Below are 23128 nucleotides of genomic sequence, written 5' to 3' on the forward strand. Positions count from 1 at the left end.
TGTAGCTAGACGTTTCTGTTTCTATTAAGGTAAATGGGATGAAAGCATTTCAGAAAGAAACTATCAATTTCGGTCTTTTAATTGAATAACTGTAGCCCTGCTTCTAATCTTTTCTATGTAGCATCATGAAATAGTTGCTGGAGGGCTGATGGATGAGAAAAAAGCTTAATAAAGATGGCTTCTCAAAATAGCTAGATAGTTTCTATCTTTACCTTATTACAGTATGAAGGAATGGTTTGCTTTTGATTATGTGCCATCAATTGAGTGTCAGCTCTCGGTGGCCACATAGGTAAATTTTGTTTAGGAGGAAAAATGATTACTAAATGCTTGGTGATGTAAAGCAGCTGTTTAAAGAGATTTGATTAAAAAAATCTTGATTGTTTTAATACAAACTATTTTAAATGAAAAAATTATTAATAAATTGCCCTACTTTTCTACATTAAATATAATTGTGCAGATAAAAATGTAAATATGTAACATGCGTTATTTTTTTCTGTCATTTTAGATTATATTGCTTAAGTATATGAAAGAGCCAAAATGCCTGTTAAGCGTGAAGGACAGGTATGGCTTGATCTGTTTCTTCCAATTGTAACCCTAACCCTAACCCCCAACAATCTAGATCCTCATTTTACCGATGGAAAGCTGAGTGAACCCTGAGCCGGTGAAAATCGAACTGCCAAACTGCAGGCAGGCAGCAGAAGTAGCCTGCAGGACTGCATTCTAACCACTGCGCCACCAAGGCTTTTGTATATATAAACCATGAGACCATGAGTCCTAGCCTCACCTTAGGCATTAAGCCAGCTGGGTGACCTTGGGCTAGTCACTTTCACTCAGCCCTAAGAAGGAGGCAATGGCAAAGCATCTCCAGAAAACCTTGGCAAGAAAACTGCAGTCACTTGTTCAGATAGTTCTGAGAATTGGATACAATTGAATGGAAGAAAAAAAATGGTATCATTGATCGTCCATTATTTAACATGCAGTTTGGCCAAGAAACTTGTCATACTTGTTTTATAATTATCCACTTTAAATAATTCTCTATTTTTCCATCTGCCCCACTCATAAGTCAAATATATCATGATAGAAATTATTGTTAAATACCGTGTACTAAAGTAATATTTATATATGTTATTTTTGACAGCTTGAAAAATGTGTAGATGAAGCTATAAGAAAACATGATTTTCACTCATTGCAACAGTTTTTGGAAACAGATTTTTCTGATGATGTTTCCCATAAATGCAGTAAGCAGTTTCTCAACAAATTAGACAAGATTATATGCCAGGTGATGAAATCTTTTTTGAACTATATAAATTAAGATGGGAATTTATATAGAATATAGTTTAAACTAATTTTAACTTTTAAAACTCTTCATAGTATTATAAAGCTTCATAATATTATCAATGCAACATCAAACCTTGAGGATGAAAAGCATGCAGTACATACTTAGGATTACTAGGTGGCAGTGATTGATCATTTGACTGATTATGTGCTATTAAGTTGCCATTGACTCAAATAGATTTCTAGAGTCTAGGACAATAATTCCGTAACCTGGTGCTTGAAGTCTTCCAACAGTGTGCCCGTTTGTGCTGTAACTGAATCCTTCCATTTTGTTGCTGGACATCTTCTCATTCTTTCCAACTTTCAAAGCATTATAGACCTTTCAAGTTGCAAAGTATGATCATTGGAGCCTGATCATTTGTGCTTCAGATGAGAACTCTGGGCTGATTTGTTTGATGATTTTCTCCAGCCACAAATGTCATTGTCAATATTCTGCCTCTTCACGGTCCTTAAGTGGTTAGTAGCCTTCAGTTAGTTAAGTGGCTTACCCAGCCAATATTGATTAATTTCAAAAAGCTAAATAATTTCAGACTTAGTTAACATTTAAATCGGAGACCACCAGGAAAACTCAGGGCTGTGCAAATTCTTTTAAAGGTACGTTTTGCAAGCGGACACATTTTTTCTTAGGCTCGTCTGGCTTCTTCAGAAGCTGCTTCTGGTAGTCTTTGTGTGCCTGTACATAAATAATGACTTTGCTTCCATGGCTGTAAAATAGTCACAGAAGTCTGAAAAAAGATGCTCCCTCTGTGACTGTAAAAGGTGCTTTGCATATGCCCCTGTGTGTTGGAAACATCTTGTTGGAAACATTGGCAGTCTAGAGGTATATGACTTGCTTGATCTGAACAATTTCTAGCATAGTTTCAACAAAGCAGGATGAAGGGAAAAGAAATACAGGTAGTCCTCAACTTATAACCACAAAATTTCTGTTTCTAACTGAGATGTGTGTTAAATGAGTTTTGCCCCATTTTATGACCTTTCTTGCCACAGCTGTTAAGTGAATCACTACAGTGGTTAAGTTAGTAACACGATTGTTAGGTGAATCTGGCTTCCCAATTAATTTTGCTTGTTGAAGGTTGGAAAAGGGGTTCACATGACCCCAGGACACTGCAACCGTCATAAATATGAGTCAGTTGCCAGGCGTCTGAATTTTGATCACATGACCATGGGGATGGCTGCAATGGTCATAAGTGTGAAATATGGTCATGTCTTTTTTTTCAGAGCCGTTGTAATTTTGAATGGTCAGTAAATGAAATGTAAGTCAAGGACTAGCTGTTCTCCCTGTGCCGATTTGCCCCTTTAGGCTTTATCTAAAGATGGTACTCTATCATCAGAGAGATTTTTTTTTTTGCCAATGCATAAAATTGGAAAGGAGTATCCAGGATTCCCCAGAATCAGAGTGAAAACATAGGATAGTTTTATTATGGCAGTCAGTAATGTGATTTTGATAAGTCACAAAATTTCAAAACTCAAATACAGCTGTATCTCAGTTTAGGCATTCTTTGTTAAACTGTATTTTTAATAAACTCAAACAACTGACACAATCTGCATGGTACAAATGTAAACAGAACAACTTAATGCAGATTTGATTGAAAACTTTCTATTGATGTGCAGGTATATAGTTGTTAATTTTTTTAAAATAGTATATAATTGTTATAGAATTCAAGCTCCACATTTTGTTACTGTATTAAATATAGACTTTTGCATAAAAACTGAAACAAGTCTTGTTTTTGTTTACATGCACTTTTTTTAAAATTTCAGCAACTTCATAGTGAAGAAGTTAATAATGTTTCCACTTTGCTGAATATTCTTCAGAACCATGGCAAAAATATTAACATATTAGGTGAAGTTGGGTTTCCAGCAATGATTGAATATGGTCTTATTCAAAAGATAAGTATATAATATTGGAAAATAATTCTAAGACTAATTAGCTAGCAGGTCTGCATGATATCTGCATATGTTTGCTGAGTGGTTTAACATTTTTAATGTTATTCTACAATTGTCTTTTTTACATAAATGAGCAAATAACCATAATGATTGTACAAATTTTTATTTTCTTTCTTTACATGGTTAATTGGTTTGAAAAGGCCAAAGAGATTTTGAAAAATAAAGACTGTGGATGTAATGAGGCATTTACTACTCTTTTTGAAGATTTCTTTGATGTCCTAATGGTAAATATATCCCATGTGTATTCTTTCACAAATTATGTGATAAATTTAATATTCACATTACTTTGAAAAGCTTTTTTTCATATTTGACTTTATTTTTCCTCATTGATATGCCTAGAATAAGATGGGTTGAGATTTACTAAACAAAAAATTAAAGTACGTATTTAATTTCAGTTCTTACCATATACAGATGATGACTATAACACTTAGGAATTCCTTTTTATATTAATCTCAAAAGAATAGGTCCCATGTATGTATATCCAAAGAAATGCATTATTTATTGTTTTTTGGGAAAAAAAACATTGAAACAATGTGGTATGTTCTATCCAGGACTATGGTATAACAGTTATTTTCTGTGTGCAGAGTAATTTTAATATATTGTTTATTTTAATTGTAGATAGTACATGATACCAGCAGTGAAGGTATGTCTGCAAATCAATTATGATACAGTTTTTGACATAATATTTTGTAATTTAAATTTTGTAATTTAACTTTTGACTATTAATAAGGCACAGGTAGTTTATCAATTTAAATATTTATCTATTATTTATTTATTTGATTTATATACCGCCCTTCTCCCGAAGGACTCAGGGCGGTGTACAGGGCAATAAAAATAAGAATACAGGATACAAGATTTAAAGTTAAATGATTGTGCCCAATGTAGTAAGTTAGTTAAAATAATGTTAAAACCCCAAACCCATCAGACCAGGCCGGCTTGTTCGAATAGATAAGTTTTTAGATCACGCCGGAAGGAGCGAAGGTCGGGGGCCATCCGTAGTTCAGCCGGTAAGCGGTTCCAAAGAATTGGTGCGCCCACCGAGAATGCTCTCCCCCTGGGGGTCACCAGCCGACATTCTCTGACCGGTGGTACCCTGAGGAGGCCCTCTCTGTGGGAGTGTACAGGACGGAGGGAAGTTGACGCCGGCAGTAGGTGCTCCCGTAGGTAATCCGGATCCATGCCATGTAGGGCTTTGTATGTCATCACCAACACCTTGAATTTCACCCGGAAGGCAACTGGAAGCCAATGCAGCTCACGGAGCAGAGGTGTAACATGGGAGTATCGGGAGACCACCAAAAGAACTCGCGCGGCTGCATTCTGTACCAGCTGAAGCTTCTGAGTGGTCCTCAAGGGCAGCCCCATGTAGAGAGCATTGCAGTAGTCTAGACGAGAGGTCACAAGTGCATGAGTGACTGTACGCAAGGCATCCAGGTCCAGATAGGGTCGCAACTGGCGCACCAGACAAACCTGGGCGAAGGCCCCTCTAGTCACAGCATATCTCCTTCAAGCAAGAGAGGTTGGATAACTACATGTTGTAAGACTATTTCTGTAACCCTTATAGATTAATAGACACAATCCAATAATAGGAATTTCTTTTCTGAAGAAATAGAACTTATAAATACTCTTAATGGTATGTCTCCCATGGAACAAAATCATACCATAGTTAAACTGTCCTGGTTAAGAGAAAAAATAATACAGTACATACAGTCTCTATCTATAACTTCACTCCTAACCTTAAAAGCTCTGAAAAGGAGAGATCGGTCCATGAGACAGAGGCAAATATAAAAAGGGAGAAATGTAGGATATAAATCCATAATAAATAATATATATATAAACTATTGAAAGTAATGATTATTAAATCATATCAATAGTTATTATTATATCAAACATTTTATACTTTTTTACAGAATCAAAAGTTACAAACAAATCATTATTAATATTGAATATTAATAATGAATATTGAATATTCTTTTACATCAATGCTTGTGAATGCCTTTGAACTTTTACATCAATGCTTGTGAATGCCTTTGAACTTCAATTATATGATTCTGTAAATAATGCCTTATATTTTCATCTAGGTAAAATTCAAACACTTGAAAATTTCATATTGCGAATAAGTGCTCTTGCAGCTGATAAGAGAATTAGTATTTATATTCAGCAGGAGGTAAGAATTCTTTCTAATATTATCTTTTGGGGCTTTTAAACTTGAACTCGCTATCTTGCTATGTTTTAATTGCAATATTAATCTTCTGTGTTTCAGATATTTGAATAGGATATTAGACACATCTAGTACTCAAGCTTCATTTCTAAATTGAAGATGAAATTTATTTATTTTTTAAAAAAACCGTACTGTATTGATTTAAATTAACCATACAGATAAATGCATTCATTAATGTACTTTATTTACCTATTTGTTCCCTTCTATAATTTCTAGTATCTACATACTCATCTTTCTGAATATCCTGTACTATAGGTAGTTCTCGACTTATGACCAGTCACTTAGCAATTGATTGAAATTATGACAGATTCAAAAAGTTACTTATGACACATCCTTGAAGTTACAATGGTTGCATCACCTCAGTGGTCCCGTGATTGCATTTCAGGCACTTGGCAGGCAAGCTTGTATTTACAGCTAATTACAGTGTCTAGTCACATGATCACAATTTGCAACTTTTTTTCCTGTCTTTCAGCAAAAAATGCCCTTTGGTTAAATTGGATTTGGGCTTATGATCTTATGAGTTGCTTAATGACCACAGTTATTCACTTAACAACCATCATAAAAATGGTCATAAAATCAAGTCTAGTCACATGATGACTGAACAATCCCATGATTTACGATCAAAATTCCAGGCTCAATTGCTGTTGTAAGTCGAGGACTACCTGTACATTATTTGAAACTCTTTGGAATTTTATTATGTATCGCTTGACACCTTGAGTTATTTATAAAAGTAATAAAAGTGGAATAAAAATAACATAGAGTAATGCTATCGCATTATATGCATGTATTTGTTTGCCCGACTGCAGAGCAGTTTAAGATAATTAAGTTTAAAAAGCAGATCGAAATAATAAGGAAGAAACAAAAAGATAAAACAATCATATACTGGGAAGGCAGAAATTACATCACACTGCAGTAAGTTCACAATATTGCTCTGGGCAAGTGTCTATTGGAAGAGTTAGCTTTTAAGGCCTTCTGAATGATAGCAGAGTTGGGGCTGTATGGACCTCAGGAGAAATACTGTCCCAGAAGGCAGGCAGGGCAACAGAAATGGTGTGCCTATAAGATGCCGTTGTTTAGTTGGTTAAGACTCCAAGCACGTTGACCTTTTGTGATCTTAAAAGAAACAATTTTAAAAAATGGCCTCCAAATATCTAGGTTCTGTACCACAAAGGACTCTATAGATACTTTCAGCACCTTGAATTACACCTGGAAACCAGCTGGCAACCAATGCAACTTGCAAATAGAAGTGTCGTATAGGTGTATCAGATGTGCCCGTAACTACTTGTGCTGCTGCATTCTGTACTAGCTGTAGTTTCTGAGTGGCCTTGAGGGCAGTTCCAAATAAAGTGTGCTACAGTAATCCAAACAACAGAGCCTAAGTGATAGTGAGAAGGCCCTCCCTATCCAGGAATAAGCCCAACTGGTAGAGAAGTTGACACTCTGTGAAGACCCTTCTAGCCACTACTGCTGCTTCTTTGAGCAGAGCTGCAGGGCTGGGAGGAGTTTCAAAACATAGGTTACATGTAGAGAAATGCAGTGCTATCCAGAAAGTAAAGTTGGAGAGAGCCTGGAAAACCCCACACCCCCACTGCTCAGTCCTACTAGAATTGAGCCTCAGGCTGTTCTTCCCATCCAGACCTCAATAGTCTCTTGACAATATGACAGAACCTTGATGGTGTCACTTGGTAAAGCCAGGGACCAAGATGTACAACTGGGTATTATTACTATATTGATGATAACTGACCTCATACAGTTGGATGACTTCACCAGTGAGATACGTCTCTTGTAAATATGAAATAAGAGATAAGAATATTGAGCCCTGAGAAACCCCACAGAATAAAACCACTTCCTGCTCAGCATTGATTCTGGCAACCATTGATTTTGATTCCATGGTTTATTTTTCAATAAATTTGTTTAGATGGTCACTGTGATTGTGTCAAAATTTACTTCCTTTGTAAGAGAAGGTCTTCTCTTTGGTCCATTGATTGCCTTTAGTGTGCTAGAAAATATAATTGCATGTAGCACAACTCTCGGGAAGCAAACTAATGAAAACTAAAATCTCCTTTATTACATTATATAGGTATTTAACGATGTTTTGGGCCTCATCCTGAGTTTCTCTTTTTAATATGCTTAATATTCAATAACCTCTTTTTATTATCTTTAGGCAGTAAGAAAACTGAACACCATGCTTACTGCTATGCCTCGAGATATTAGAAAGAAAACAATTTCTACAAAGGAAATGCTACAACTCATGTAATTAACTTTAATATAAAGTTCACATTTAACTTTAGTATAACACTTGGGTCCCTTGTGGAAACCCTAAAATCTTGTTAGGATAATGTTATTTCATGTTAACATAATTTCATTTATGTTTAATCATAATTTGTTCAAAATGAAACATTTTTAAAGTTAATCTTAAAAAGCTGATATAAATATGACACAGTTCTTTTAATTAAGAATTATATGCAGGTTTTTAAATAAGGCACAACTTATATGCAGTTTAAATTGGTTTATGGATATCTCACTGCACTTTCCAAAACCACCTTCTCACAGATGGAATAATAGCTGCACCCTGAATGAGGAGGGTGCAGCTGGCTCCAGATGATGCCTGGCGTTGTCCCCACTGCCAGGTCCTCCAAGCAAAACGTGTCATTTATAGAATGGCTCATACTGTTGACAGATTGCATTTGGGGGTGTCTTCTTCAAATTTTCATCTCACTTGTTTCAGAAGATACTTTAAAAATGTAATATTTGTATTATAATGTTGTGTCAGCAAGACCACTGGTAACTTTTGACTATTAATAAGGCACAGGTAGTTTATCAATTTAAATATCTCCTTCAAGCAAGAGAGGTTGGATAACTACATGTTGTAAGACTATTTCTGTAACCCTTATAGATTAATAGACACAATCCAATAATAGGAATTTCTTTTCTGAAGAAATAGAACTTATAAATACTCTTAATGGTATGTCTCCCATGGAACAAAATCATACCATAGTTAAACTGTCCTGGTTAAGAGAAAAAATAATACAGTACATACAGTCTCTATCTATAACTTCACTCCTAACCTTAAAAGCTCTGAAAAGGAGAGATCGGTCCATGAGACAGAGGCAAATATAAAAAAGGGGAAATGTAGGATATAAATCCAATAATAAATAATATATATATAAACTATTGAAAGTAATGATTATTAAATCATATCAATAGTTATTATTATATCAAACATTTTGTACTTTACAGAATCAAAAGTTACAAACAAATCATTATTAACAAAAACAATACATGCAAATAAGTTTGGATACATGCAGACTTTTAAAAATAATTCTTAAAAATCCTTCATGCCTAGATTGTTCTTAGTTCTGGGCATCATCTGGAAATATAGATTGAAAATACTAAACCCTCTGAGTACTGGTTTGGCCTCCAATCTGATGACATTCAAGATGCTATTACAGACCTGACTGCTCTTTTAGACTTTGGGCAGGGTAATAGTTGAGTCCCTGTTGGATGAAGTTTTGGGGGGTTTATATGTTTACTTCAGGCTGCCTCTGGTCTGTTTTTTGTCTTTTGTCTTTTGTCTTTTTTACTTTCAGTTGTAAGTTGTCCAGAGTCAACAGGTGGCCTATAAATTAGATAAATAGACATTACATAATGCAAGTAATGTTTAAAAAGCCAATCAAACTGAATCACAGTATTTGTTTGACAGGAATGATATGGGGAAAAGAATTTTGGATGCTGGGGGTAAGCACAGATTATGATTTCAACATACGTATTAATGTTATCCAGAGCTGCTTAATGCTAAGTGTATGTATTTTAGAAGTTTTCTATAGCTTCCATGCCACAGACAGAAACAATCTTTTCATAGGACCAATGATACAGAACTTTCACAGTGGAACCATTGTTTCATTCATTATATTCCATCCAATCATTAATACATCAGTGTTCTTAATTCATTGGTTTACTTATTTGCATATCAATTTTATTCTTTAGTTGCTTTATTTTGACTACATTATATATCATTTAAATCCAGCACCTAACTTCAACTTAAGTCAGAGGGTTAAAAGAGATTGGGCTTTGAATTTTAAGAGCAGGGAGTGGACCATTTCATAAGATGGCTTTTCTTTTTCCTAAGAGGTAGGGATACTTTCAAATAAGGAACTGAATAGCCAGCCACCATTTTTATTTTGTAGGAATATCTCTGAGATATTGAAGCTGTAGACCTTGAAGCTTTCTTGAAAATCCAAGTAGTTCTGGCTTACAAGCCAGCTTCCCATTTTGTTAGAAGAAAAGGATCCTTTTAAAAATTCAAGTAGGATGGCAGAGATTCTTGTGAGTGCTAAGAAACCTGTCCACAAGTATACAGTATTCATACTATGAATAACAGTCTGAGTACTTCAAATATATGCAACAAATTCTATGTATTGTTTGTATGTGTGCATACGCACACACACACACATTTAATTAATTTGTAGGCAGTAACATTTAATCACTATCAAAAGGCTTTATGATAATATTTCTATCATATATATTATAGACTATGATCTTCAAGTTGCCATTACTGAAGCATTATGCAGAATGACATCAGAAAAACAAAGAAGAGAGCTGGCAATCCAGTGGTTTCCAATGGATTTTGTCAGCAGTGCATTTAAACAAATTAAAGATTCTGAATTTGAAACAGTAAGTCAGACATGTCAAACACAAGGCCCGGGGACCGGATCCAGCCCGCGAAGTGATTTCATGTGGCCCGCAAAGCCATCCTGGAAACAGTGAGGGAACAGCCCCCACTGCCTTGGCACTTTCCCCGGTCCCATCTCCTTCTGCCAGAGACCCTCAGATCTGTACCACTCCTGCCCAGGCCCCCATAGGCACCCTTGATGCAAACGATGTCGAGCTGGCCATGCCCACCCAGTAGGCCATACGCACTCTAGCCACGCCCAGCTAGTAGGCCATGCCCACCCGCCCCCCTGAGGGCAACTGCAATGCTGATGCGGCCCTCAATGAAATTGAGTTTGACACCCCTGCAGTAAGTCATATTCAAATACTGGTTCTTTCAAAAGAAGAAAATTGTCAAAGGACTTAATACTACTTTTCTCTTTAAACAGGACTGCAGGAAGTTCCTTAACCAAGTTAATGGCATGCTTGGAGACAAAAGAAGGTACGCATAACATTAATGTAGATTTCTAATTACAGAATATGCTCTTAAGTATGGCTTTTCATAAGTTGAAAAAATAGTCACAAGATCATTCTTTTGAAGTTGTTATTCATGTTTGCTAACATCAGCAATCTAGATGTAGCATTAGCTGTTAATGAAATGTAATTAGCGCATCCTGTAAATTTTATCTTACCAGTGTTTTGAGAGTGTGTCCTATTGTATGGCAAAAGCTGGGATAAAACCAATTACATAATAAGTAGTATTCCATATATCTTATGGAGGGATAATCATGGGTGATTTTATCAGTAGTGTATGTTTAAACTTTTTTCCCCAAGGAAAAGGGTGATGGGAATTGGAAATTCTATTTTTTCTAAGTAGAGATGAAGAAAGAAGCAATTAAAATACTTTTATTATGAGAATACTGTACTCTCTTACAGGGTATTTACCTATCCTTGTTTATCAGCTGCCCTTGATAAACACGAGGTAAGTTCTTTTCTTTTGACTATATACAATATATTATTTGAAACATCATGATGCTTTATTTGAATTCAGGAAGTTTGCATTGACTGGTAATAATTTAAAGAGTTTTGATTTAGAAATGGGAACAGAATGCTCTTAAACTAATATCAGAACTAGTCATTAGAATGCAAACATCAGCACAGCATAGAAGGCCTGTTCAGATAAGCTATTTTAGGATAGTAATTAGGTAAACTAAGAATGACGATTAACTCCATGTCCTCTTTCTCATCTCCTTTTAAGTCCTGGCCTTTGTGCTTTTGGTTTATGCTTTATGGCCTGGCCTTGTGCTTTAACTAGAGTTTGAAACCAATATTAAATCACAACTCCTATTTTCAAACATAATTGAAAACTGACATTTAAATACTAAAATAAAGCACTGAAGCTGTTCCATAAGAAGAGTGAATACACTTACCCGTGGCATGATAACCCATAATTATTAAGATGAGAACATTGCAAAATGTTATAAAAGATTTGCATATAGAGAGTTAGAATGTTTCTTTTTTAAAAAAAAAAATCTGGTTCTATTATAGCTACAGATGCCAGCAGATGAAAACCTTGAAGAATGTTGGATTGACTTTAATGTTGGTAGTAAAAGTATATCCTTCTATGTTGCTGCAGATGATGAAGTAGGTTAAGTTTTCTTTATTGAATCAAACTTTTTTTAGATTGTAACAACCTTTTTAATCATCAGAATAGTTTGTTGTGGAAGTCAAAGTTAAAAAAGCTCGCTCTTTCCTTCCTTCCTTCCTCCTATCCATGCTGCATCTTAATTTAATTTAATTTAATTTATTAATATTTCTATACCGCCCTTCTCCCGAAGGACTCAGGGCGGTGTACAGGGCGGTGTACATCTTACCAATTATATTTTAGTATGATCATCTTTAAAATATAAAAAAGAATCCAGGGTTTTTAAAGTATACATGGTAAAGAATATCAACTCATTTCTCAGTGGTTTTTTTTGCAGATGCATACTTTCTTTCAAATTAAATAACCATTAAGTTTTATAATGTATGCTCCCCCTTTACCTGATGAAGATCAGTCCCTTTCCATTGCTGTTGCTTAGGCATTCCATTATCTAGCAATCTTCTTACCAGCCTGACAGTTACGATCTAAGTTCTGTTGCTAATGATTCCTGGATGGGAGATACAGTGGGATTTTCATGTGTATGATGAAGCTGTTCTGTTTTGTTCAAGTCAGGTTAACCACTGACAACATATTTAGGATTTGATTTTCATAATTGTGCAAGAAGAACTGAAATGACTAATCTAATACTTAGCCCAGTGTCATGAGAAGATAATTGGTCGGTCAGACTTAACTTTTAAGGTTAGAATGAACCTTTGTAAGGATGGAGTGGACATTGGAATATATTTTGCAGGCAAATACATTCTAATGGTGTCTGGATGCTTCTGGGTTTTCTGCTTAGTTTGGCTATTATTAAAGTTATTAAAGTCCTCCTAAACCACGGAGTCCATATTGCTGATCTAGATAGTCTCCAAAAGAGTTATTTTTCTTCATCCTAAATGCCAAACGTTAAGTTTGAAAAACCTTTTTTCCACTGTATTGGCATTCCAGAGCACTTATTAGTGACTATTTAATATGATCTCACATACTGCCAGGCTGTTGTGATAAATTTACTTAGCTGTTAATACTGCTCATAATAGGAAAAAGCCCTTAATTCACAGGCAAAACATTTGTTCCTTTTCAACAGCAACTGTCTGCTCATCTAAGTATCATATTGTCTGGGAACACAAAAGAGGGATGAAGAAGAGTTTTTATAGCTGCTATTATTTCAAGCTGTAATATTGTGGGTACATAACAATATATCCTACTTTGATAAAGTTATTGTGAAATCCATATTCCAATTTTGATCTGTTGGAAAAGAAAACCTGTATCAGAGATAAAAGTTACTATCCTGAACACAAAATACTGACAAACAGTTGGCATCCTGCAAAACTATATTTTGGAAATACTACACCAAATCTTCAGCTGTAATCTGTAACAGCTGAATATCACACTTCTTTACTTTTTTCATAAATTTAACTTCTAGGGTCAACAGTGGGAAACTGTGTGCATACCAGAAGAAGATGTTAAGACCTACATAATTGAAGGTACTTGATATTTTAATGCTTTTCTTATATTCAGAATGTTAAGGATAAGTATGATATTCAGAATTGCTATTTCTCTTTCAGAAAAACTTTTACTATTTTATTGGTGTATTTTTTCAGTGTTTGCAAAGCAAGTATGTTACTTCCAAATAAACAACTATTTAATAATAAAGAATATGTTTCATTTCTGTGTAGAAAAAGAAAAAGAGAAATTATTAATGGTACATCTAAACAACCCAATGTCTGTTGGTGCCCAGGAAGGTGAGAAAATAATCTTACATTTCGATTCTGCATTGGAAATTATGGATGCAATAAGAAAAGTTTACAATGCTACAAAATGTCAGGTAACATCTTTTTCTTTTTCTCTTCTTGAATAAAAATTATTAACCACTGTTTACTATTATATTTGTAGTTGGTTATACTTGTCTGTATCTACGCAATTAAAGACAGCATAATTCCAGCAATTTTTGTCAGAGTAATCATAGCAACCCTAAAATAAGGAAGGAATAAGATACACACTTGTTCACATTTTTTACAGAGCCAGTTTGGTGTTCTGCCTAAGGCATCAGACTAGAAACTGGGAGATTGTGAGTTTTAGTCTGCCTTAGGCACAAAGCCAGTTGGATAATCTTAAGATTTTACTTCTGAAATCTGTCCAAAAAAAATTGCAGGGATTTGTCCAGGTAGTTGACAGGAGTCAACATTAACGTAAAGGTGTGCATACATTTGTACATGCACACACTCTTCACATCCAGTTTAAAAAAAATACTGAATTTGCAGTGTTACTTTCAAGTAAGATAAAATGAAAGAACTGAAAAAATATTTTGTAAATATTTGCAATCTGGAGGATTTGTTTCCCAATGAAAGAAAAAGCAACAAAACTAATGCATCACATTTTTAATCATAATACAATATATAATGTAAATAAAAGTAAACTAAACTAGAAAAAATATGAACTTTTTATGTAATGCCTTCCTTTTTTTGCCTATTTATTGCTTCAGGGGTTTACAAGGAAGAATACTGGGTCAATTGCAAAAACAACGGTGCATGTAGTTTTTGATGAAAGTGGATCACAGGTAAATTTTCCAGTTACAATGATAAATATTTAATGCATGTATTTAACCTGGGTAATACATATGGAAGGCAAATTTTGAAGCTACAGATGGTATACAGTAGATTTTACTATTTTTTTTGTCAATGTGCCGTTCAGAAAAACCTCCCATTTATTTAGAAAATTAATCCCGCCCCCTTCAGCAAATAATTGGATTCTAATATATAGGATCTCTCTGTTAGAACCGTGAAGTTAATTTTTAACAATTAGAAATTATAGGCTGATTTAATCTGAACCATAATATTTCTAAGCATCATTATACTACTGCCATATGTAATTAATGGGGAATTTTGTTTAAAAATGGACATATTGCATTTGCAGCTTTGTTAGAGTAAAAGGAGAAGGTGTACCTTGCAAGCTGATGGGTGGTTTATGTAGCCCACTTACCTCCCTTCCTCTCTCTTTGCTGCCATCTACTGGTCAATAAGTCAAACAGTTGACCAGTCAATCACCCCATAGTTTTCTGATGTAAAAAAATTCCAACAATTGTCAGTACCGTGGCGGGGGGAGGTATTGCATGGAATAACCAGAGTAAGGGAATCACTAATTAGTACCCTTATTATATTATGGGTCAGGGATAGAGTTTTGAAAGATCCAAAAAAAGCCCCACTACCTTGTCATATAAATGTCCTCATTGCTAGCTGGAGTTTAGTCTTGTTTGAAAGCACAGTAATAATGGGTTTTTCATATTTAAAATGACTAGGTTATTATACCAGAAAGTCAGATATCACCTCTGAAAGAGAAAGAATGTAAAGAAAGAATGGAAGAAAAAAATAGTTTCTCCTCTCAACATCAATGTCCTCAGGCAGAGATAAATCCAAGTAAAAAAACAATTGAGATGGACTTCCAAACAGGTCGATCCAAGGTAGTTTGAGCTTTTAAATAGAAAAGAAGAATTCTTGTTTTGTCATCTTTGATTAAATGTATGAATGCTAGGTTAAATTATACTTCTCATTTTATTTCAAGACCACCCCTGGTAAAAGGAAAATGTCTGAGGCATCAATGATTTTGTCATCCACTTCCAGGTTTTCTGTGCAGAGTCCATTGCCCTCAATTAATACTTGTAAGTAAAATGGCATATAGTATTGTGCCTTAATTCAGTATGTTTCTAATGTACTTTATTATTTTTAGAAAATGTTCCTCTGTCATCATGGGTCAACAGCTATCCTTAGCCTCTAGAAATGATATTAGTGGGTTTGTAAGTTGGTCAAGATGACCTCATAAGATCACTTCAAATTTTGTAAAAAAAATTACACTATGATTCCCTGTACACAGAGCTATTAGCAGGGCTTTTTTTGTAAAAGAAAAAGGTGCCGGAACTCACACATGTCATACAACCCACCTTGCCTACCCTACAAGGTTCCATCCAAAAAAGGTGCCGGAACTCCGTTCTGAACGTTCTATGAGAAAAAAAGCCCTGGCTATTAGCATGAGTATCATCATAAGAAGTATCATTTAAGGTCTAGTGAGTTGATAGATTATGTTCCCATTATTCAGTGGAAACTAAATAACCTAGAAACACTTACCTGATAGGCTGAGATGAATCATTTTACTGTCTTCCTTCTCCAGCCCTAGATTGTTACATTTTTATATGTAACAGGAGACTAGTGTGTGGGGGTTCTGATAAAGAAAAAGAGAACTGAGCCTCCTTGGAAATAGTATGAATTTAGGGAGTTCCATAATCCCTAAAAGGGAATATTTTCTCCTGTGTGCTATTGGAAACAGAATTCTGGATAAGGACTGGAGGTTGTGAAAACGTCGCAGCCATTCGAATATGGATTCATGCATTGCTTTCCTCCAGATAAAGGGAGAAGGCAGGGAAGTTCCTAAATGTCACACAGCCATCAAGAGACAAAAGAACATCACAGTTTAGGAAACTCATCAAGCAGCATTTGTAGAAATCAGGTTCTGTGGAACAAATTCTACTCTGGATTTTGCTTATGATAATTCCCAAATTACTAGCAATGATGGATTCTTGAAAAGAGCAATACCCTATGTTTTAATGCAAACATCTAGACTGCAGTTTGTTTATATACAGACTGTTTTATACCTTTCCTCTGTTGGGTGCAGTATCTTAACCATTTTAGCTTCCACTGACATGTAGCACTTGGTTTATCAGAATCTTGTATGAGGCAGGATATCAGGGTGATGAACATTGGTTAATCCACTGTAAATCTGAAGGATGCCTTGAGCAGTTCTTTTCCTTGAAACAGTGAATTCATTTATTGTAATTTTCGTGGAAATGGCATAAAGCATTACAAGTTGCATTAAAAGAAATGAACTGTGGGTTCCTTCTCAGCAACTCCACGAAAAGGGAAGATTAAAACCCCTCTTCAGATAACGAGCTTAGTGGAAAGAAATGACGTTTTCTCAGTACCTGAGACTAGAGCAATGAAGGCTGCCCGAGAAGCTAATTGTGCACATCTACTTTCTGCAACCAAGGCTATTAACAGGAATAATTCCATTGAGAAGGTAACTTTTAGATTTGTACAGCAGATTTCAATCTGAAAACTACATGGATCTCTTCTAACTTGCTAAGTTTGGTTAAAAGCTACACATTCCCCCAAATGGTAAGCTTTTTTAAAATTGAGAATTAATGAAGTGTACAAGGCAGTTGAAAAAGTCTGTATTTGAAGCACAACGTTTTTTTTATAACAATCCAATTTGGTAAAGTGGATCTCAGGAAAAAAATAATCATTTGAAGAAGTGAAAGAAACAAAAGTGAAGTAGAATAATTGCAAGAGAGAGCAAGCCTTATACGGGGAAAAAATAGAGGACAGCTTAATCTTCCAACAGATTGATTAGCAAGTAGACATAGGAGGATGTCAAAGTTGTTTGGGAAAATAGTTTTATAACAGAGTGCCATAGATATATGTGAAATATTAGAAAATACTGAATTCACTTTTAATCGGGGATATGCTGTTTACATCTTGTGCTTGAAGTAATTGGCGTAGAAAATAATATAAATAAATATGCATCTTAATAATTTTTGAGATTTATTATGTATACATATAGGAGGTTCCAGCTGAGAAAATGAAAAATACGATCCACAGTGAGGAAGATGTAGATATTAATGGAAAGCAAAAATTAGGTAAATTGTTCAACACATTTGAATAGACATGGTTTAAAATAGTTTTCATGTTGGTGTAGAAAATCTTCATTAGGATTGCCTTTCATGTCTAATTTAATATGTATGTTTCACATAGATGAATTAAGTGATATTGTTCCTGATTCCCAACCACCAATATGGAAAAGTGACAAATCATTGTAAGTACTACAAATAATTATAGCTAAGAAATTATATATATATATATATATATATATATATCATTACTTCTTTATTTCGTGTCTTAGAGAAAGTATATTAATATATAATTATGATGTAAAGATTAGTTCATTAGGGACCGATCAAAGTTACAACGGTGCTAAAAAAGTACTTATGCCCGTTTTTCACACTTATGATAATTACAGCATCTCCATGGTCATGTGATCAACATTTAGATGCCTGGCAACTGACTCCATATGACAGTTGCTGTGCCCCAAGGTCATGTGATCACCCTTTCTGCCCTTCTAACAAGCAAAGTCACTGGGGAAGCCAGATTCACTTAGCGATGGTGCTACTAACTTAACAACTGCAGTGATTCGGGTCATAAAATGGGGCAAAACTCATTTAAGAACTGTCTCACTAAGCAACAGAAATTTTGGTCTCTGTTGTGGTTGTAAGATGAGGACCACCTACGTTGAACACCAGATTTTGAACTTGGAGACTTTCAGGACCAACTTATCACAGCAGTTTCTGCCTATCCAATATAGCAGTTTCTGTCCCTCCAATAAGCAGGGACCATAAGCCACCCTGCCCTCTGCCAAAATGTTCCACCTGAGTCGGATTAATACCAACTCTGCTACCATTTGGAAAACTTTTAGTGCTTGATTTTAGTACTTGTGGGTCTCCTTCACAAATAAGCAATTTTTATTGTTATGATTGTTTTTCCATCATGTCTTGATGCAAAGGATCAATTTTTGCCATGGTTATCTTTATATTTGCATCCCTGGATGCCATGTTTTTTCAGATAGCACTTTCAGCCAATCATTGCTCAGCTCAAGCTGGATAATAGTTGAACACCAAGAATGCAAGCCAATCAATGCCGAAGGTCTCCACTTCAAACCTGCAGAGTGTCATGTTCACTACTTGTCTAACTTAAAGGGCACTGAGAATACAAGCAGCTTTTTTCACTTCCTCCAAAACAAAAGAAAAAAAATATTCTAGCTTTCTTTTGTCCAAAAACATGCACAGAATCCAGGTGTCTGCACACGTGTTATCTCTATTCATTTGTCTGTTGATTTTTTTAAAAAAAATCATTACTCTTGATAGTATACTATTACGATGGTTGTAAGGAAGGTTGAGTTTTAGAATATTTACAAAAATGCGGAAAAGGAAAAGTTCAGTGTTGAACTTCGTCAGTAATTCGAATGAAGTAAGATGAACAGTAGCTTGGTATTCAGGATGGTTATAATTTTGTTTTTTTTTTTAAAAATATCAAGAAATGTGAATTGGCATTGCAGTATACTTTGGAAAACTGTAAATAACTCACCCCCTCCTGTGCCTTTGTATGGGGAACTACATTTGGATACATTAAGTATCCAAATGCTGCAAATGGTTGTACAATTTGGCTACTTTGCTTAAAAAGAATGCATTCTATGTCTGAAATACTCACATAAGTGAAATCATTAAGAAGTTGCTAAAATATGTGTGTGTGTGTTTTTTTTCAGATTGCCTGGCCTTTCAGACAATTATATTGCTGAAATTAAAACACAGAAAAAAGCAAAGTGCTGGATACCTGAAACAATAATAACTCAATGTCAAAAGATTACTGCATCAGAAAGTATAGTATATCAAGGTTAAGTCCTTATTTATATAAAAAGTAATGTCAAGGTTATATTAGTTGGGTTTTTTTGTATTTATCCAAAGAAAATATTTAGAAAGAAAATAGTTACCTTAAACTGTGTGTTTGTTTGTTTGTGTGTTTATATGTGTGTGTGTTTGTGTTAGTTGTTTTCTAATAGCAGAAAAGAAGCAAATATTTGAAAAGGGCAGGCAGCTGTTGAAAGGAGTAGCCATTTTTGTCTCATTGGCAGTGAGGACTCTTTATATGATTATCCATTGTGTCCATGATTCTCCATGTTTCTCCCTCACTTTCTCCTGCATCGTTGCTGAAACGCAACCTCATCATATAGAGGACAAACACTTTAGGCCTAATATAAGCAAGTTAAAAGTCAACACTTAAGCAAAGCCCATCATCCCCTCTCCTCCAGGGTCAGACTAGGGATGTTTAATCTCAATATCCAGGCTTTCATCAACCAAGTTATAAGACCGGCATGATTTAATAAGAGAAGAATTTATTCCATCTGTTCAATAGGATAAGTAATTCTTTCTGCCAATTGTGAAAAAGTTTCCTTTCTCCCTCTTTCCCATTATGGCCCATTTGTCTCTTTTCTTTGTCTCCTCTCCATTTCTCCATCTAGCTCTGTTCTCCACTTTAGCTTTCCGGTCCTTCCCCTCATGCCACCCACATCCTGTTTTCCCTAACCTTAACTGTAATATCTAAATGTGGACAAGACCTACTTTCCCTCCTTAACATCCCTGTGAGGTAGGTTGGACTGAGAAGAAGTGACTGGTTTGCATGCACCCATAGCCTAGGGTACACCTCAGGATCTCCTCCTCCTCCCTCTGAAAAGAGGAAGTATGGCTTGTGAATGAGAGACACAATGGTGTGCAGATAGAGGATCAATTCATTTCTAATATTGCCCTATTTGCAGCCAATTAATTTTAAGCAATAGTTATTAATTCAACTAATATTTATTAAATTGTCCTAGAATTTCCCTTTTTAGAATGAGGCTCCAAAACCAATATCTAAATATACACACACGTGTATATGTCACAGGCGTAAAAATGGGAAATATGTGCAAACATATTGGGATTGCGGGAAATCCCTAGGAGTGGTTTTACCTGGAGTTGGCAGCCCTAAGTTGACAAGTGTGTAATTTTTGTGCTTGTAAAAACATTAAATTCTGAGTTGACTTCCTTTTGAATAAGTATGGTAGTTTATTTAATTTTAAACTTTTGTTTTTGTTTTCTGTTAGCTGCTAATCTAAGTGATAGAGCTGCTAAGCAAAAGGCTTTTGCTTCCATATTTGAAATGACTTCTTCTGAGCTAAGACATAAACAGCGTTTCAGTGGTGAACTCACAGAGGATCAACACAGCAAAACCAATAAAATACCAGACTCACAAACCGATTTTAAGCATTTGGTTGAGAAAATACCAAAAAGTAAAAGCAGAAAAAGTGCTTCCAAAACATCTGAAATATCACTTCCTGCTACCAAAAAGAATAATAGTTCTCTAATAAATTCAAGGCATTCCAAATCAATCTCTGAAATGAATGAACGTGATACTAGATTGAATGTATCACCTCCTGAAACTGCTAATAAGAAAACTGATCCAATAAATTATGAAAAGGTAAAATAACTCCAGCATTGCTTTTCTAGTTGTATAGTAAATCAAAATAGTGATTGCTTTTAGTTTATTAACTATTTCTCATATTATTGATACATTAGATAACCCTAATTAGCAAACAGTGAAGTACAGATAGCACTAAGGATGCCACAGTATTTAATTTTTTTTCATTCTATTTTTCAGAAAGCAAAATCAAAAGATGTGATTGAAGTAGCAGAAATGTTAATAAGTAAAATCAGCAAAAGATATAAAGAGAAGAATGGTGTAAAAAATACAGGAAAATCGTGCCAGTCATTTTCGGATAGCAGGTATTGTATATATATATACCGGTATATATTATTTTTATGTAACTGAAATGTACATAGATATTATATGTTAAAAGTAAATAGTTTGCAATATTTTTTCATTATCTTTTTTTACTTTTCTTAATGTAGTTTTCTATATTTTCTTATGTGTATCTTTTATCTGTTTAAACATTTTCTAATATAATCATGAAATGGAATAAACGTTTTAGTGATCATATTGCATTTATGAAATTAGTTACATTGTATTTTGTTTATTAAATTTATACCATCTTACCAATTAGATGACTCTTTTACATAACAGTAGTATAGTTATAAGGTTATATTTCTGTTTATCAATAATGTCACAATTTTTTAAAGTAATGTTTATAATATTTTGAAGTTTAAAGGTTGTGGAGCTGTTTCATTCTCTACTGCCTGAAAATACTGATAAAATATACTGAAAGTAATAAAATGCAATATGTAGTTAGTTCAATAAAAGTAAATGATCTCAACATCTTTACTACCAATAACATACAGTAGAAAATATCTTTTGGAAAATTGCTTATGGCAATATTGTTCAGATACTATAGTTCTCAATGAGCGTTCGAAATGATGGCAGTGAAAATGGTGACTTATGACTGGTCCTTGCACTTCCAACCACTGCAGCATCCCCCGTGGTCACATGATTTCGAGGAATGTATTTCACATTGTGTTTCATCGTTTAATTATATTACTAAAGAGCAGTATTTAAATACAACCTTATTTCCAAATGAAGATTTCCAGCTTGGGACTGATCTGTGTTCCATCCATTTTCTTACAGGACATCTTTAAATAAAATTGATAGCGATAATAAGGTATGTCTTTTTTTTCTTTACAAATTTGCCAGAAAATGGTTTTAGATATTTAATTTTAAACAGAGTAGATTAAATACATTTGAACTCTTCACCAAATAAATGGTTTTTGTTTCAAGTGTGAAATGTATAGTAGCATTTTTTTCAGGTTTTGTAACTGAACTGATCATCATGTCTAGGCCGGTGTTTCTCAACCTTGGCATCTTTAAGATGTATGGATTCAACTCTCAGAATTCTGGTTGGTGAATGCTGGCTGAAAAATTCTGGGAGTTGAAGTCCACAGTTTTAAAGTTCCCAAGGTTTGGAAACACTGGTATAGGCTGGTCTGTAATGGTTTATTACTGGGTTACTCTGTAATTCAGAAATTGCCTAATTTGACTTTGCTGGCATGTCACACAAACACACACACACACCCCACACACAAAAAAACCCCAAGAAACAATTCATAATAAAGAGTGATGAATTATCTTACATTAAATTATTTAAATTTATTATTACATAAATAATATACTTGCATAATTGTAAATATTTTTCCCAAAATGTTTATCCGAGGCAGCTCCAGGTCACACAAATCTGCAAACTTTGGAGAATGCTCTTGTGTGGCCTTGCAACTTCGGAAAAGAGCAGGAAGCGTGCCCTGATCTCACATGCTTTGGGGAGGCTCCAGAGGCCTCTCAGAAGGTCCTCCTAGCGGGCCCCCCTCACGTGGCTTCTAGAGGGTCTGGTGTATTTCCAAAGCTGGCATACAGTATCATCTGTAACATGCCTGTCATAGGTTTGCCATCACCAGCTTTGACTGAATGAGATAATGCGTGGCTGGGAGGAAAGCAGTTAAACCAATGACTCGATACACAAGGACTCCTCACAGCGAAATGACTGCCAAAACAAAACTTTGCTGTGGAAGACTTAGAGTTCATTGACTGGGTTTTTTTTAAAGCCAGGAGTCACCTTTATGTGTAAGGAAAAACATTGGGGGGGGGGGGAAAGCAATAATTGCTTTGCAGTTACCATAATCTGTTACTTGATGTTGCTAAATAAGTAAGGTGTTAGCTCTTACAGAAAAGCTGCCAGAAGAATGTTTTTGTTTTAAAACTAAGCAT

The 23128-nt window shown here is 34.9% G+C and overlaps 1 protein-coding gene and 1 long non-coding RNA gene across 2 annotated transcripts in view; both read left to right on the forward strand.

The window, feature by feature from the left end:
* Nucleotides 1-537: 537 nt before the first annotated feature.
* The window catches only part of SYCP2 (synaptonemal complex protein 2), a gene marked incomplete at both ends in the record, with an annotated part of 54466 nt that continues 31875 nt past the window's right edge, over nucleotides 538-23128 (forward strand). Inside the window, 19 exons of the mRNA XM_081323643.1 lie at nucleotides 538-561; nucleotides 1139-1279; nucleotides 3094-3226; nucleotides 3403-3503; nucleotides 3898-3922; nucleotides 5358-5443; nucleotides 7662-7750; nucleotides 9201-9235; nucleotides 10029-10171; nucleotides 10597-10649; nucleotides 11084-11129; nucleotides 11696-11791; nucleotides 13213-13273; nucleotides 13466-13614; nucleotides 14272-14346; nucleotides 15085-15130; nucleotides 20523-20896; nucleotides 21077-21201; nucleotides 21998-22031. Of these exons, the coding sequence (XP_081179769.1) occupies nucleotides 538-561; nucleotides 1139-1279; nucleotides 3094-3226; nucleotides 3403-3503; nucleotides 3898-3922; nucleotides 5358-5443; nucleotides 7662-7750; nucleotides 9201-9235; nucleotides 10029-10171; nucleotides 10597-10649; nucleotides 11084-11129; nucleotides 11696-11791; nucleotides 13213-13273; nucleotides 13466-13614; nucleotides 14272-14346; nucleotides 15085-15130; nucleotides 20523-20896; nucleotides 21077-21201; nucleotides 21998-22031 (1836 nt within the window). The remainder of the gene's footprint in view (nucleotides 562-1138; nucleotides 1280-3093; nucleotides 3227-3402; nucleotides 3504-3897; nucleotides 3923-5357; nucleotides 5444-7661; nucleotides 7751-9200; nucleotides 9236-10028; nucleotides 10172-10596; nucleotides 10650-11083; nucleotides 11130-11695; nucleotides 11792-13212; nucleotides 13274-13465; nucleotides 13615-14271; nucleotides 14347-15084; nucleotides 15131-20522; nucleotides 20897-21076; nucleotides 21202-21997; nucleotides 22032-23128) is intronic.
* LOC308664837 lies at nucleotides 16722-17647 on the forward strand. The gene is made up of 3 exons (XR_014025764.1): nucleotides 16722-16853; nucleotides 17397-17472; nucleotides 17588-17647. It is a non-coding gene; the product is annotated as an uncharacterized lncRNA (long non-coding RNA).

Source organism: Vipera berus (genome assembly GCF_964194415.1).
Source record: "Vipera berus genome assembly, chromosome: 3".
NCBI lineage: Eukaryota > Metazoa > Chordata > Lepidosauria > Squamata > Viperidae > Vipera > Vipera berus.